This window comes from Ixodes scapularis, unplaced genomic scaffold (assembly GCF_016920785.2).
Source record: "Ixodes scapularis isolate PalLabHiFi unplaced genomic scaffold, ASM1692078v2 PGA_scaffold1__304_contigs__length_218370807, whole genome shotgun sequence".
In the NCBI taxonomy this organism is placed as follows: domain Eukaryota; kingdom Metazoa; phylum Arthropoda; class Arachnida; order Ixodida; family Ixodidae; genus Ixodes; species Ixodes scapularis.
Window position 1 is genome coordinate 77,972,173 of NW_024609846.1, and position 17,937 is coordinate 77,990,109.

The 17,937-nt window shown below is 47.8% G+C and overlaps 1 protein-coding gene across 1 annotated transcript in view; it reads left to right on the forward strand.

The window, feature by feature from the left end:
* Window positions 1–324: 324 nt before the first annotated feature.
* The window catches only part of LOC8030859 (cytochrome P450 2C8), a 62,145-nt gene continuing 44,532 nt past the window's right edge, over window positions 325–17,937 (forward strand). Inside the window, exon 1 of the mRNA XM_042290240.1 lies at window positions 325–786. Coding sequence (XP_042146174.1) covers window positions 325–786 — 462 coding nt within the window. The remainder of the gene's footprint in view (window positions 787–17,937) is intronic.

Sequence of the window (17,937 nt, forward strand, 5' to 3'; positions counted from 1 at the left end):
GTGCAAATGCTCGGTCAAATAAAATAAGAACCTCTATTGCCATGACTATCGCGCGAACTAATGATCAAAGAGAATAACCGATCACTCAACTTGCCGACGCGGTAATTGCAGCGACGCTTGATTTTGCCTCTTGTCGCGGAACGCCTCTACAGTCGTGTTTTCAGGCAATCAACGCCATTCTTCTTGCTCTTTTGGAAAAATAGAATTTTTCAAAGTTTCGTGATATTATCCAGTCAGATTTTCTTATTGACGTCAAACGTCGAGGTCCCGGACGCGGCGCATGTTCGCCCTTTCCCTGTAAACACCGGACCGACGACCTGGGCAATGGACCAACCGCCACCAGCTGAAACACCCGAAAGAGGGGATCCTGGACCATCACATGGCAAGTCACCACCTCAATGTACCGCCCCACCACCGCCGACCCTTATCCCCGGTGACCTCAAGAAAGCTCCTATTAAAAGACGATGTACAGACCCAGACTCATATCACGACTATGATGATGACAAGACCTCTACTTATTCCGTTCAAGATGCTATTTTACATTCCAATGAAGACGAGTCTCCAGAAGATCCCATGCAAGTTCTGGAAGCCGATGAAGATAATCGGCCCTTTACCCCAGTCCACTACAAGAAAAACCGCCCTGCGGGCATTCCAGTGGTTTTCAAACCCAACAGTTCCAATGCATCCTTGTGGAGGGTGAATCCTAACGAAGTGGCCAAAGAGATCATTGATGTTGCACAGGAGAAGCTACTCTCACATAGGATGAACAAAGACGGAAGCCTTTTCGTGAGTGTTGCATCTCTGCAAGCAGCCAACAGATTACTAGCCATATCGACCCTTTGCTCTATTGAAGTGGCGACAAGTGTACCCCACTCCTACTCACGGAATTTGGGAAAAATCAAAGGAGTACCGATAGAGTATACCGACGAAGAACTACTAGACTATTTTAAAAATCTTGGAGTTATTTCTGTTCAACGGCAAATTTCGTATAGAAGACAAGAGGACGGCAACGTGGAACACCGCAAGACAGAAAGCGTGCTCCTCCACTTTCGCCCAGACCAACCAATGCCTACACGCGTTCTCTTAGGCTTCACAAGTCACACTGTTGACGAGTATTTTGGTCCTCCAGTGCAGTGCTATCATTGCCAAAGGTACGGACACATTGCGCAATACTGCCGTGGACCACGGCGCTGCAAAGTGTGCGCAGGTCCGCACCACCACAAGACTTGCACCAATCGGCAAGAACCCAAGTGCGCAAACTGCGGTAACCAGCATGCCGCTACCTTCTCTGGGTGTCAACGCAGAAAGGCTGCCTCGGTTATCCGAAGACAGGACGTCTTAAATGGGAAGGAAAATCGTGGGTTCGCGGCCACCTTAAACCCTGAAGTTGTGCGCGTCCCCTTGCCTGTCCCAGTTCCAACGGATAAGCGAGCCCAAAAGCCAACTTACAGTGACGCATTGAAGAAGACGACGAATGGAGTGAAAGAAAAACAAAGAGAACGTCGGCCACATGAAGAAGCACCTGAAGCAGCCAGAGGAATTCCATCAACTATGCAATTACTGAAATCAGCCCCTACCACTCAGACGACCATCCGACAACCTATGTCGGTATCATCAGCTCCAAGGCGCAAACGACAAGAGCAGGCTGGTGACCTTGGTAGCGTCCTTATTCCAATGCTTTTTGCTGCGTTAAGGGCCATCATCAAAGCGATCCCTGATTCAGACAACCTACCAGAAGTGCAAGCCCTGCTTGCAATGGAATCCTTTTTGAAAGCAGGACCCTTCCACCGCTAGGAGCGGATGGCCTCGGCTCAAAGTCACAACTTCAAGAAACGTACAAACGATAAACCCGAAATTCCAAGAATACTACAGTGGAACGCTTGCAGCCTAAATCCCCGCCTTCCAGATCTTCAGAGGTATCTACTCTCCACTAGGAATGATATACTGGCGATTCAGGAACCTAACAACGATCCATCCAACTGCCGCCTGTCGCCCTACGTAGCCTATTACAGTTCTACAAAAAGGAAGGACTGCAAGCCACGATCTGTAGTCTTTGTTCGCGCCGGCCTTCCTCAATCGCCAGTAGACCTATCTTCAGTTTCGAAGAGTAGTGCTGAATATGCTGCTGTATCTGTTAGATACAAAAACGTGGACTTCACAGTCGTCTCAGTGTATGTCCCTCCAAATTGCAAATGGGATGTCGGAGAGCTTTCCGATGTAAAGCAGAGAAGCAGAGGCCATCTTATACTCTGTGGAGATTTCAACGCCCACAACAAGATATGGGGTGACCGCAAAAATACAAGAAGAGGATTTGATCTTGATAGTATGACATCTTCACTTCATTTAGAGGCCCTTAATGACGGTGCGGAAACGTTCATCAGACCTGGAGTTGGCCGCAGTGTATTAGACCTGACGTTCCTGTCCCCGGATATATTGGCAGATTGGAATGTGCTAGCCGATTCCTGGGGCAGTGATCATATACCGATCATGATTACCAGCAAGTTTGCCAAAAAGACAAACAAAACTTACAGAGAGGTTCGAGTTACCAACTGGGATGTATTCCGATCTCACATGGACTTTGCTCTAGCTGGCAGCACGACAGAAGACACAACAGCCATGATTGCACGAGCCTACCAGCTGTCAACAAAGACCATTAGAGTACCATACACCCGGCCTGTTCCCGACCTCATGTACCTAAACCTAAGGGCTGCTCGACGCCGCGCGCAGCGACGAGCCCGAAAAACAGACGATCTGGATGATTGGAATGAACATCGCAAGATCGATGCCAAATTTCGACGATATACTAAGCGCCTCCAACGCCTACAGTGGAACCAACTGTGTGAGTCGTTTGGTTCCCCATCGGGTATTTCGAGAGCATGGAGGATCGTCAGAGTCTTGAAAGATAAAAAGCAACCCGAGCATCCCGTTGCAGGATTAGCGCTAGCCCTAGGCCGCACTACTCAAGAAACCGCGGAGCTTCTTGCTGATGCGTTCGCTGCCCCAATTCCGCCACCACAGGGATACAGGGACAAGCCTCCAGTTCCATTGAAAACAAATCCTTGCTCAGAAATGGACGCTGATTTCACCATCACTGAACTTGATGTTGCCCTCCGACGCTCGCACCGTCGAACCGCTCCGGGACCGGACGGCGTAACGTTTCAAGCACTGAGAAATCTTTCCTTCCCGCATAGAGAGGCCTTACTGGAGTCTATCAACAACATATGGAGAACGGCAAAAATCCCTGCAGCATGGCTCACCTCTGTAGTGGTTCCTATCAGAAAGCAAGGAAAACCCGGTGATCGGATTGAATCCTACCGGCCAATTTCTCTCATCAGTTGTGTCGGGAAATTAATGGAAAGACTAGTACTTTCAAGACTTACGTGGCTGCTTGAATCCAAAGGAGCACTGCCAGATCAACTCTGCGGATTCCGACGAAGGAGGTGCACCTTTGACGCCATTGCTGATCTCGTTTCGAGCCTTGAAGATGCACGTTCAACTCACCAAACAGTCTACTGCATATTTTTGGACATATGCAAAGCTTTCGATGCCCTACCACACCATACCATTCTGCGTCAACTTACACGGTACGGAATTGGTGGAAGAACATATGACTATATCGCCGCGTTCCTCACTGGCCGCAGCCTAACAGTAAGAGCTGCCGAATGTCTTAGCACTCGTCGGTCGGTGACCCAAGGCGTTCCCCAAGGAAGTGTACTGAGCCCGTTTCTGTTTAACCTTACCATGGCAGAACTTCCGCTATGCATAAACGTCCAGTACAACAGTTCACATGACGATATACGCCGATGATGTGGCAATTTGGTGTGTCGGTCCATCCAGACTGTCAAGGACCATCGGCAAAAGGCTTCAGAAAGTTCTTGACAGCACGACTTCTACTCTAGAAGAACTAGGACTTACTTTATCTACAAGCAAAACAGCCTTCCTCTGTTACCGCCCTGGTCGACATCCAAACCGCAAAGTTGCAAATACGCCAACCATTAAAGGAATACCGATCCAGAGAGTCTCAACGTACCGATACTTGGGGATGGAAATAGATGACCACGTTACATGGAGACCCGAGATAAAACGACTTGTAACGCAGTGCACTAAATTATTAACTGTGCTCCGTCACTTCCATCGCCAGAAATCTGGACTGCCTCCTCAGGGACTTTTGATTCTCTATCGTGGCCTTATCCTCTCAAGAATGTTATAAAGCCTACCTCTCATCAGAATCAGAGCTCATCAAATGACCACACTCGAACGTTTTCACCGTGTTGCCCTCCGTCAGTGCCTTGGACTGCCACGCTTCGCGGGCAATACGGCGACACTCGTAGAGGCCAAGGATCAAACAGTAGCTATGCATATAAGAATAAGAGCAATGAATCATATCACTCGTATGTATGGAGCACGATCTGCGACATCACTGCTGTCCAACATTGAAGAGCGGTTTGATTCGCAGATAGGTCGATGTGTACAAGAATTTAATTTACAAATTGGACCTCCTAATAGCCATTACTTTCCTCCGGCACCTTTCATAACCCAACCGCCGTACATTGTAGAAGAAACGCTTCCTTATTTCCCGAAGAAGAATTCTATCTCAGCCACTGATGGAAGGTCGCTTGTAGCTGACCAACTGACAAGCACGTACAATGGTTGGCTCCAAGTGTTTACTGACGGGTCAACGAATCCCACAACTGCAACATCTACAGCGGCATTCGTCATTCCCGATGCCGGAATCGAAGCATCACACCGCCTCAACTTCGCAACCACGTCCACGACAGCGGAGCTGGCTGCACTAGCAGCGGCATTAGATGCGCTTCACAACCTCAATCCTTGCAAGACTGTTATTCTCTCCGACTCTCGAAGTGCGTTATCCAATTTGGAAGCTTCAGACCAAGCTCCTTTTCTGGCCCAATGTGTGGCCGACAAGGCCCGAAAACTTTGCATGCGAGGGTGGCAGTTGGCTTTTCAATGGATTCCGTCACATATAGGTATCCCCGGCAACGAACGCGCCGATGCCCTTGCTTCAAAGGCACACAAGGAAGAAGAACCCAGTCTTTTCATCCCACGTTATTGCGAAGCGCGCAGACTGTGCAAATTAATTACCACAATGCGTCACCCCCATACAGAAGTTGCAAGCGGGAATCCTCCTCCATCGCTCCCCGAGTCAAAACTAACCAGATCAGATTCCACGCTGCTCCATCGCCTTCGTGCAAACTGCGCCTACACATCAACGACACTTCACAAGATCTCCAGGTCTAGTACACCCAACTGTGCCAAATGCAATGTGCCAGAGGACCTTGACCACGTCCTCCTAAATTGTTCTCACTACGATCAAGCTCGACGGTCCTTTTTTACCACCATCCTAAGTGGCAGCACAACTGTGACTCAAAAGAACGAAATCCTTTTTCCTACCGGAGGTCGACGAAGAAGAGAACTTGTTTATAAATCTCTCCTTGAGTACCTCAAAGCCACTGGACTTGCAACGCGCCTCTAGCCCACCGGCCCGCCACCTAGACCAGCCACGCCTTCTCGTCTCAACTGTCATCGACTAATCTGTGATCTCCATACCAGAAGACAGTTCTGCAGTGTCCCCTCTCCCTCAAGAAAATAGCCTCCTGATTCGACCCTACTCATCCAGAGATTGGTGACCAAATCACCCCCCAACCCCTCTTCTCTTCTTTTCTCACCCTCTTTCCCCGCCTGTGCGAGTCTTGCCCCTGCCCAAGGAGGCTAACATTACGTGCAGGCATCCCCTCTTCCCGTGTGTAACAACACTCAACAACAACAACAACAACAACCTCTACAGTCGTATGCAAAAGTTTGCGGGGCGCGGGGGAGTAAGCCGAAATGATGGATGCGCCTTCTGACGGCGCGCGACCGCTCTCAAGATTCACGCTTCGAGAATACGCTTCCTTTCGTGCTCACAGTCATGTCTTTTTTCTCGCTTCCGCCCGACATGCATATGATAACCGGGACCGGCGTAAGGTGCCGCTTTGTCAGCCATCATGCCACGCGTGTGCCTCAGCCACCGTGATGGGTTGCGGAGCTCGCGCATGCTACACATAACATTTCGCGGCACCTTGAGCCAGCCCCTGTTGTCTCGTGGGTCTCGAATGGAAGCGAGCTGAAAAATGAAAGACGTTTACAATTCTCTGTAATGCCGAATTAGTGCGCAACTTCTGAGGTGGAGGAGGGGAGGGTACGGAGGTGAGAGTATGCCGTTCCTCCCGCTCTGTACCCTTCCCTCCTCCTCTACTACTTCCCTTCCATCTAGCGGGAAATTTTGGCTAAATTTACCGCTAAATTTATCGGGGATACTAAACTGGTGATGAGGTCCCCCCATGTGACGTCAATTTCCCCGCTAAATTTAACAAGGAAATTTTTCCGCTAAATTTAACAAAAAATATTTTTCTTAACTTTGCGGAAAATTTTTTCCACTAAATTTTACGTGACGTCACAGCCTTTCGCGTGACGTCACACGTGACGTCATGTGTGGCATCATTATGGGAAACGTCCCATAATGAAACGCGCGGTCACGCCGACGGCGACGCCGCTCAACCCAGAAACATTCGTCTAAAAGTTGCCCTTTGAAAAAAAAGAAGAAATTATGATTGCGAACAAGAAAGGAAGCACATGCGTAAAGCGTGAGTCTTGAGAGCGCCAACGCGCCTTGAGAAGGAGGAGCCAGACTTTACGACTTTCTCTCCCGTGCCCCGCAAACTGTTGCTGCTGACTGTATATTCGGCCCTGAAATCGGCATTAACTCAGCGACAGTTGGTCAAGTGGAGTGTGATAACCAAACTTGAACAGCCGCGGAAGTCTCGCTAGTGGTCGAGCTTCCGTCTGATAGATACTCGGCAGGCCTTCTGAACCACGTGCTCACCTATATTTTTTTTTTCATTTTGTTTGTGAATGTACACATAACGCAACCGACATTAAAAGCAGCATGACGTTTCACAGCTAATCGAAAGGATGTAGGACAGGAACTGTTTCTCCTAAATAAAATTCTCTACGAGGGCTGACGCCCGTGGGCTGCGCCTCAGTGCGCCATAGCCGACTTATATTTACGAGCGTGTATTTCCGGTGAAGCGTTCCTCATCTCGGCAGAACGTGGAGCGAAAGTTGCGCTGAAGCGAGCAAAAACACTAACAGTGCCTGTTGGTTATCTGCACACACGAAAGCAGTAATGTTTCTTACAAAAATAAAATTAGTAGTTTTGTGTTAACCCACAGCATAGAATCACAGCAACAGCTGCGACACGTCACAGCGAAGTCCTTGGGCATCGGCGTCGCGTTCGCGCACCGGGGGTGAACAAAAACATCCGGAACAGAAGAGTCAATTTTTTTCCGAACGTTTTTGTTTTATATTTTTGTTCCGGAGCGCGTAAAAGCGCGTCTCGCAGCACGAGCACGTGGCATTGACAGTGCTACGACGACATTTTGTTTATCGGCAATTTCTTTGTTTGTTTTTTTCCAGAGAGCGCGTGCAATGCGGCATTTTCGATTACTACAAAAAGCCTAAGTATGAAGCAGGATGGTAGCGCTGTAGCGTAGCTGTCTGGTAACGTCTTCGCTTTGCACGTGTGTTGCGATAACAGATCAGAAAACTGTCAACATTTTCCTGAAGAGAACACTGCCGACCGGTTGCTTCGCCTTCGAGCACCTGCTTCAGCAATGCTCGTTTCACAGTTTGAACCGTGCGCTCTGCGGCACCGTTAGAGGCTGCGTGGTAAGGCGGGGTGCGAATGTGTTTCACGCCGTTGGCGTTCATGAAGTCAGCAAACTCAGCTGACGTGAACTGCGGACCGTTGTCGCTCACTAGTACCTCGGGCAAACCGTAAGCAGAAAAGGCTCCTCGAAGTTTTTCCAATGTTTTAGTGGTGGATGTAGAAGACATCACCCAAACCTCGATCCATTTCGAAAATGAATCGATGAGCACCAGAAACACATGGGCACCCTTTGAAGCGAAATCCACGTGCACACGCGACCAGCACCGGGCAGGGTAGCTCCAGGGATGCAGTGGTACCGGACGGGCGGCGGGCTGAACCGCTTGGCAGATTTGGCATTTTTGTACGTGATGCTCGATAGCCGCATCAATTCCAGGCCACCATACAAAACTTCGTGCCAGCATCTTCATGCGGCTGGCGCCTGGATGCTCCTCATGCAGCAAGTTTAGCACGCGGTCCCTTAGCTGTTCCGGGATCACTACACGGACACCCCATGTTACACAACCTTGTTCAAGTGAAAGCTCGTCGCGGCGAACGTAATAAGGCCCAAGTTCTTGCGCGTGCGGTCTTGGCCAACCATTTAGAGTAAACTCAGCAACACGGGACAATGTAAGGCTTCGTTTTGAAAACTTTGCAATCTCCTCTACGTTCAATGGGAGGCACTGAAACACTGAGAGGCACTCAACAGGTTCTTCCTCAGCGGGCACCGCCTGAGGCAATCTCGACAGAGCATCAGCCACTTCCATGTTTTTCCCTCGGCGATACTTCAGCCGATATTTATAAGCTGCCAGCACCATGGCCCAACGCTGCATTCGTGCGGCGGCCAGTGTCGGTACAGGCCTTTCCTGGCCTAAAATGCCTAGTAGCGGCTGATGATCAGTGTAGATTGTGAACTCTCTGCCAAAAAGATAGCGATGAAACTTTTTGAGACCAAAGATTAACGCCAAAGCTTCGCGCTCGCACTGAGCATACTTTTTCTCGGCTGGCGTTAACGTTCTCGAGGCAAACGCGATAGGCCTCTCTTCGCCGTCAGCAGTCTCGTGAAAGATAACTGCTCCTACGCCATACGAGGACGCGTCACAGAGCATTCCGATCGGCTTATCGACGTCATAGAATGTCAGCACCCGGCTGCTAGTCAGCAACTTTTTCGTATTAGCAAACGCCTCGCTGCATTCCTTCGTCCATGACCATTTCTGATCCTTCTTCAAAAGCCGATAAAGCGGCTCTGCGACTGTTGAACCATTCTGTAAAAACTTCGAATAGAAGTTCAACATGCCCAGATATGCCTTCAATTCTGTGACGGTGGTGGGCTCAGGTGCTGCCAAGATCGCTCTTTTCTTGGCCTCTGTAGGGTAAATCCCGTCTGCGGTCACCGTGTGACCCAGATACGTCACGGATTCTTGGAAGAAACGGCACTTGTCCGCGTTGAGCGTGATGTTGTACTCACGCAACCTTCCCAAGACACGTTCGAGAGTCTTTTGGCAGTCTGCCGTGTCAGATCCTGCCACGATTACATCGTCAATGTAGCATCCGACGTGCGGAATGCCTTTTAGCACCTCATCCATCATAGACTGAAATATTGCGGGTGCACTAGCCACACCGTAGGGAAGGCGTTGGAATTCAAAAAGACCCAAGCTAGTGTTAACTGTCAAAAATGGTCTGGACTCTGGAGTGAGTGGCACCTGCTGATACGCCGCAGAGAGGTCAAGTACGCAAAAAACCTTGCCTCCTGCGAGGACAGAATACAGGTCCTCCGGCCTGGGCAGCGGATAGTGATCGGTTTTCAAAACAGGGTTTATCGTTACCTTGTAGTCTCCACAGAGTCTGAGACTACCGTCCTTTTTTGGGACAACGACAAGTGGTGTTGCCCAGTCACTGCGCGCTACTTGTCGAAGCATGCCCGTTTCTACCATGCTGCGCAGCTGGGTTTCTACCCGCTCTCGCAAAGCAAAGGGAACAGGTCTAGCACGGCTAAACACAGGGACCGACCCAGACTTCAGCAAGATCGTCGCTTCGAATTTCTGTATGGTGCCCAGTGTTTTTGAGAACACGGAAGGGTATTTCCTTTGTAGTGCTTGAACCCTATCTTCCGTTGTGACTTGGCCAATCTCATGCCAGTCCAGCCTTAAACGCTGGAGCCAGTTCCGTCCAAGCAGCACTGGAAGCCTCCTTCCATTGTCTTTGACAATTACTACGGGCAACGTCACACTTTGACCCTTGTACACAACAGCGACATCACACTGTCCTTTGAGCTGCAGATGTTCTCCAGTGTACGTGCGAAGTGACATTTTAGCCGGACCACATTTTACATGTGGAAAAACAGAGTCGTACACGCTCTCAGGAACAATTGTGACTGCCGCTCCTGTGTCAATTTGCATGATTAAGGGTTTCCCTTCAACTTGAACACTCACTTCGTAACACGATTGAGTCGTATTTATAAAATGGTACACGTCATGCTCAGTGTCTTCGTCAGAACATTCCAGAGCATTCGTGTTCTTCGGCACCCTTGTGTTTGGACACATTTTTTGCAAATGTCCTACTCTCGAGCACTTGCGGCAGACAAAGCTCTTGTACCAACAAACATTCGAGGCATGACTCCTACCACATCTTTCACACCTTTCCTTTTTAGGCCCTTGAATATCTTTAGGTTTCGAGCCCTTTGATCGTCCCTTTTGTCGACTCTTTATAGCGTTTAACGATGCCTCTTTGTCTCTCGATTGCATGAGTGCAGTGTCTCGAGCCGCCAGTTCTCGATCGAGCGCAATCTTGCAAGCGCCTTCAAACGTTAAGTTTTCCTCGGCAAACAAGGCACGCTGGCTCTCTTCATTACGTATGCCTGCTACTAGCCTGTCCCGAAGGGCGTCTTGCAAGAAGTTGCCAAAGTCGCATTTCCTAGCCAAGTGTTTCAGTTCAACTATGAAGTCTTCTACGCTTTCATGTTCGTCCTGAACACGTCTGTTGAACTTACAGCGCTCCGCTATAACGGAACTCTTAGGGCTGTAATGTTCTATTAACAACTGTTTAACAACTGCATACGACTTCTCGCCAGGGGACGCCGGCACGACCAGACTCTTTAGCACTTCATAAGCCTCAGGGCCTATCACTGTCAGAAATACGGGAAGCACTTTCTCGTCTTTTATGTCGTTTGCCACTAAAAAATGTTCAAACCGTTCCAAATACGATTCAATGTTCTGTGTCTTAGGGTCAAACTCCGATATTCTTCCCAAGCGTGACATTTCGGAACCCCAAAAGAAACACAGTACTCAACCGCTCGACGTTCCCTTGCGTAGCAGGTTGTCCCCGTTGCTGTTCAAGTCGAGTTGCCGAGGCGAAATCTCGGGGGCGTTGCTCGTTGCCCTTTGTCGGTACACGAAGGCGGTGGCCGGCGTGCTGCTTGCGATGTCATACTCCGGGAATATGTAGCGTCGCTGGCAGGCTTCAGCGCATGACAAGCTGCGCTTGCTCTTCCGTGGCCGTGCGTTCCTTCGCGTCACTCGCCTCGCTGTCGCTTTCCGTTGCCTACGAGGGCACGTAGACAGCCTCGTCGCCAAATGAAGTGACTGTAGACCATGGCGTGCTGGCGAACAAGAAGTGCTTTATTCCTGAGCGCAGCGTTTTTATCACAGACATGACGTCACGAGCCGGGCGGCGCGTCCGCGATGACTCAGTCGCGATAACTCAATCCGCACGCTACAACAGCAGCAAACCCAGATTCGATTCCCGTGAGTGGCTGGCGATCTTTTTCAAGGAATTGGCAACCTCGACGATGGACACAACTACGCCAGAGATACACAACTAAAAAATTTGGCTGGCCAAAATTATGTTTATTGAAAGCTGTGCGGGCCGCACGTGCAACGTGTTTCACAATTCGGCTGCGATCAGGCTTTCCATATCAAATGTCATCGCACTCCTTGCCGTCTTTAGCACATCTCGGAATGTCATGTCCATCATGGCAGATCGAAGGCGGTTCTTGTTCAGAGTCATCAGTGAGAAGGTCTGTTCACAAACACGCGTGCCCCCGAAAAGTGGCGTCAGTTTCAAGGCGTGGTCCTCCAGGTTTCCGCACTTTTTCTTGTCCAAGTTTTTGTAGAACTCAAACAGCTGAGATTCGCGATGGATAGTCTTCAGCGCTCGTGAACACTGGAGGTCGACGAGCTCCAGCTGCGTCGTCGGGTCGGAGTCATTCGGGGACGAAGAAAAAGGATCGCAGAACAGGTCGTAGTTAGCTTTCTCGACCTCAAGCGCCCTGAATGGTTGAAAACCAAGTCACCGACTTTTGGTTTTCACCGTTGGTACAAAGTTTCTCACAGGCTGTGAAGCGTTCTAAATTCACAATTTGAGCTGCGTTGTGAAAAGGCGCAACTTCCCTTGGAAGGCGAAGAGTGTGCTCACCATGTCCAAAATAAGATTGTCCTTTCCTTGTAGAGCTCTTTTGAGCGCATTTAGGTGCTTGAAATGTCGGTGAGGAATGCCAAATGGCGTAACCACTGCTCATCTTCCAGGTCTGGTACTTCTTCCCCTTCTTCGCCCAAGAAAGCGGCGATGTCGTCCTTGACAGCGACGAAATGGATCAGAGCATTCCCACGGCTCAGCCAGCGAACTTTGGCGTTGTACGGGATGTCCGTGTGCGTATTCTCCATTTCTTTCAGGTATACTCTTGAAACGTAATGTGCTGCAATCCCCGAGCACGTATAAATTTAACGACCGGCGTCACGACTCTCGACACATGTTCGAACTTTATCACTTTGGCACAAAGTCATTCTTGATAAGCTCAGATTTTGGAAGACCGACTTCCTCTCCGGGCACATTTCTTCAAAAGCAACCAGAAGGCACTCTTTTATGAAGTCACCATCAGAAACAGGAAGACTTGACCGAGCTATCTCTTGAGATATTCGAAAAGGAGCTATCGTAGCTGCTTTAGACGTGTTTTTTGCTTTTGCGAAGATTTGTTGCTCAGCAAGTAGCTTCCGCTTTAAGTTCTCGGATTTCATTAGCTTTTCAGAATCCGAAAGCGCGCTAAAGTCGCGGGCCAGTTTGGTCTCGCAGGGGCGACGAACGTTGCACTCTTTAAGCACAGGGATGGTCTGGCGACACACTAGGCAGATGCACTTCGATGCATTCGCAATGAAGGAGTACCTGTGTGTCCGCTCCTCGTTGAACTTCCGGCCCTCCTGGTCGAATTTCCTGTTCTTTGAAAGGGCACTCACATTTCACGAGCAACAAGCTTTTTTCAACGAACGTAGGAACCCATCTAGTATTCTACCCTTTTGCATTGGACTGGCATTTTTCATCTGGATGGACGGATGCTTTGTAACGGGCGGTAGCTTGCGCCACCTGGCCAAAATATAAAAAGACAAACATACGGTTCCTCACGTCCTCCTAAACCGCGCGCGAGAGACGGAGGAAAGAGGAAATACTATCGTGGGCGTCACAGCCAGAGGCCGGACGATCACCACTAGTTGGGGGAGGAGAGAGTAACAGCGTATAGAAGGAAAAATTATGAAAGTGAAGAGGGTATAGGTGTTTCGCCAAAGCCGACATTTCAGGGTGGATTGAGCCGCAACCTCGAGCTGCTGAACGTAGACGGCAGAACCGATGAAGAGGGTAGAGCTGGAGCCTTCTGATTGTAGAGCACAGCGTTGAGAAGCCCTTCTCAGCAAATTTTCTCACCCTAACTATCCCAACCGGAAGGGAGAGGGTTGATAGCCTCCGTGGTGAAAGAGGGAAGAGGATCTGTTGAGAGAGAGCTGGAAGTTTGCGCGTTCCGTGTACAGGCATGTTAAGACAAGACAGAACAACATCATGTACAGGAACGGCTGTACACGCTGTTTTATTGTTGTCAGTGGGATTAGTGGAGAGGGAACATTTAAACTGAGAAATCGCAGTTCCTTCGCTGAAGACTGAAAAAAGTATGTCAGAAGGTTTCACTGCTGCTCGCCAAGCGGAGCGGGCGCTCGGTGTATTGAATGGTATAAGCGAGTTTCTGCGCTGAGCCGGGCCGCGGGCCTCTAAAAAAGCGCGTGCGCGCCGCATGCGGCCCGCGCGCAGTATGTTGTGCGCCCCTTCCCTACGCCCTACTACTAGCAGCACACAAATATCGATATACTTCGTTTCACCTCAAGTCCAGACTTAGCCGACACTACGAGCTGATGCGACCGATCAGTCAGCGTCAGAAGCGCACCCTCGTGATGTTCGCCAAGTTTATATACGTAGTACGCTTTCATCATCGATGAGCCAATCATAAATAGAAAAGGCCCAGTGACTCGAGTCTTTAACGCTGCTTGATTGGCCCATTAGCTCGTAGCGTCGGCTGCGTCTGGACTTATGTTGAAAGTGTAATACTATCGATGGTTGAAACCAAATTTAACTATCGATAGTGAAAAACAAAATGAAAGACATTTACAACAGCCTGTAACGCCGAATTAGAGCGCAGCTCTTGAGAAGAAGGGAAGCGTACCAAAAGAAGGGTACACCCCTGCTCTCTCCTCTTCCACCTCCTCCTCCTACCCTCATCCTTCAGGTTCCTTCCCTCGTCTGCCCCTCCCTCCTTCCCGTCCTCCTCATCCCTATTCCTCCCCTCTTCTCTTCTCCTCTACCCCCTCCTCCTCCTCTCCCCCCCGTCCGGCCCGCGCGGTGTATCATGGGAAATGTTCCGTAATGCACCGCGCGGTTACACCGACGCCGCTCAAGCCGGAAACGGGCGCCTAAGAGCTGCGCTCTAAAACTATTAATAGCGCTCTCGATAGTTACTATCGTAAGACTATCGATGCATTATCGATAGTATGTAATCGGTAGTCGAGTTTCGATAGTCAACAATCGTGAAACTCGATGGCATACTATCAACAGTCGACCATCGTAACATTTTTTATACACCAGCTCGACTTACAGACGTCACGCCAATAGGGTGGCGCTGCTGTGGGCACTGCGCATGCGCAAATGGTTTGTCTCGAGCGATACTGCTCGCTGCGCCCGCGCAGTACCTACACGACGGTGTAGGCAAACGCGGGTTTCCCTGTAAACAGTGTCTGGGTGCATAGTCAAATATCGAGAAACTATCGATAGCCACCATAGTAAAGCAATCGATGGTGTTTTATTAGGTGACGAAGAATGTCACGCGTCCATCCGGGAAATGTCGTGCTGCTCGGAACAAAACGCAACTGGAATTATGAACTTCCGCATAGTTATCGAGGAACAATCTCGAACCTATCAGAAAACACTAACAAAAACGATAGAAATCATTCTTCGAAACTACTGAAAATAAAGCATTAAAAATAGTGATTCTATGCATAAAAAATATTAATAAAAAACGTAATAAATCGTCTAATCTTTTTTTTCTGTTTTGGATTACTTTTTAGGGTGTGCCCTCTGTTTTTTTTTTCTTTTTTTTTTTTAGGCAGAGATTAATCGCGAAAATTGAAATCCTTGTCGCCCTTGGTAATTAGGCGACGTATTGCATAAATTCAGAACCCTGTTTGAATATGATGTTAGCGACGTTGATCAAAGGTTTGGGCACATGGCTTTACCCGAATTAAAAAAGAGTGTTGCCTTTTTTTCGAACCGAACAGGTTGCGAGAAACAAAGAAAGCAATATTGCATGTCGGATTCGCAAGCTTTTTTGTCACTAAAATATTGTCTCATTGCCAACAATATCGTGACTTAAATCACAGGAAATGTTCATTTTTATTTTTTAAATTTTAATCCAGTTTCCTTTATGTTCCCGAACCTATTGTATTTGAAGAACGTAAAACCTAAAAGCATTAGTAACTAACCGTGTTGGCTTGGTAAAGGTTTTTACCTAGTAATGTTCAATTTGAAGACTCCAGAACAAAATTTATGTTACATTTCTTGATTCAAAGCATTTATCTATAGATTATAACGCAGTTAATGTATTTTGAAGTTGTATTTTATACCAACAGGCAAATTTCTTTACAAGCAAGACTATTAAAATCTGCCAGAAAACAACCGCACAAAAAGTAATAACATGTGACGGCATACGAGCCTTATCGCTTTTGTCAACAGCTAATTCCAGATTTTAGAAAATACGCCATATATAGTCATCAACAAAAAAAAATTAAGGGTGTTTATTTATAAGGTTATGAAAAGTAGTAGGTGACAAATAATAAAGGAAACACAAGCAAGAAAAAAAAAATTGAAAACCCTGATGCTGGATATCTTCAACCACGGTTTCTCAAGCTTCATGGAATAAAAAAATATAGATCATACTTTATAATTTTACAAATGCGGGCATGCTAAAGTGTGAACCTTGATATCTGAACCTAATGATTATACTAAATATATGCACAGGAAAACTAGAAAAACGCAGCTTTTGTTTTACTTGCAAATTCATTGTGTGAATGCAAATTTACGGTATGTTTCCTTTCAATTTCATGCTTTCCAGAACTTATCTGCGCGTGCATATACGTCGCCATTACTTTTTCGGGTAGTGCTTTCATTTTCGTAACACTCGATGCTCTTCTGAAAGCTGACTTTTGATAGTATCGATAATCCGCAAAACAAACCAACTATCAATATAGTACTATCGATAGTCGACTAACACACTATCGATAGTTTCGTCAAAACTATCGATAGTACATTTCTGTATCGTTTTGCATTACTGCGTACTACGCCAAGTACAGCATCACCAACGACAACGACTACAACTACAACAACGGACGTCATTTCAAGTGGTGGCAGGAGCCCGCGACAGCTATCGCTGTCAAGCATGTTTTTTCAGCGCTCGGTGACGCCGAACCGCAAGAAGGGTTACCAACTGGGTGGTTTCCTTCGAAGTCGAACGCGCGTGTCAGGGATTGTATTTTGGTCTGCCTAAAAAAATTCTGTATTATAGACCCACTTACGTATTAAACAAATCCAATTTCTAATTCAGTTTAGAAAAAAAAATATTTACAAAAAGCTTAGAGTGGAGCAAGGTGAAATGCTACATTTAAAACAAGACTTTTGATTGTGCTATACTCCGTTTCACCTTATGTTGTACCGCAGCGAAGGCTAGAGGCACGAGCTCATAGCATTGGCAGCTGCCCTTACTGCACGAGAGCTTGTGCCGCCAAGATGTGCCCCGAGCAAGGAGCTCGCGCTTGTAGCCTTTCCTGTGGTATATCATAAGGTAAAACAGAGTATAGTTGGTTCATACTTGACATTTATAAAATAGCGCAAACTGAATAAGGACGAAGAGACGCACATACGACAGGACTGGCGCTGACTTTCAACTATTTATTGCAACATCAAACCAAGCAATGCTCATCGCCTGCGGAAAACAAGAACACGTAAATAAAACAAATACAAAACATATACATTAAAGTACTTATCTACGTCGCGTCAATGAAATCAATTGGCGCGTTGTTATTGCTTGGTTTGATGTTGCAATAAACTTCGCTGAAACAGCGTCGGTCCTGTCGTGTGTGTCTCTCTGTCCTGTTCAGTTTGGGCTATTTTATTAATGTTGTGCTACATTTATAGCTACTAGATTTTCGTACCCCGCTCTGGCAGTTGTCATAAATGATAAAAACAGAAAGTCACTAATTTTTTTTAACCCATGACACACAACCTATTTTTTTGTTCCATTTGAACTTTTGTGGCGTAATTCACGCCAGAAATAAAAGCCAAACACCGCATTTTTGGCGTATTGGTGACACATTTGGAGTCTTGTATCTCAGCATTCATAATACATCTTGCCTTTTAATTACCATATGCCTACATGCCTGTACATATGTGCTATCGACTTGTACCACTTCAGGTAATAAATTCTCACGAAATAATACATATGCTGTGGGATTTGTTAGCTACTAACAGAGGTACCAAGAAGTAACCAAAGGGTTGTCTCGACAGCGGCGGCGATCTCAAAGGAGACGTCAAAACTAGTAGCGCGGTCCCCACATCTCCGAGGCAATATAGACGACGTGTACGGCCACGTTACCGCGCGTCGGTTCGAGAAATTAATTCGTTGGTGCCAATGATCGACTACCTTTTGACTCTCTCGAATATAGCGGAAGAGAAGACACACGTACGTACCTGAGTAAGGACACAGTCCAAGAGCATTTATTAAAACACTCTCAAAATGAACTACAATGTCCCCATCCAAAGTGCCCACAGCGCCGGCAAGGTAAGAAAGGGTCCTTACCTGCAAGACACTGGCTTCTGGAGAGCCAAGACCGGGGAAGCATCAGAGAAGTCGCCGACACAAGTCCTCCCTC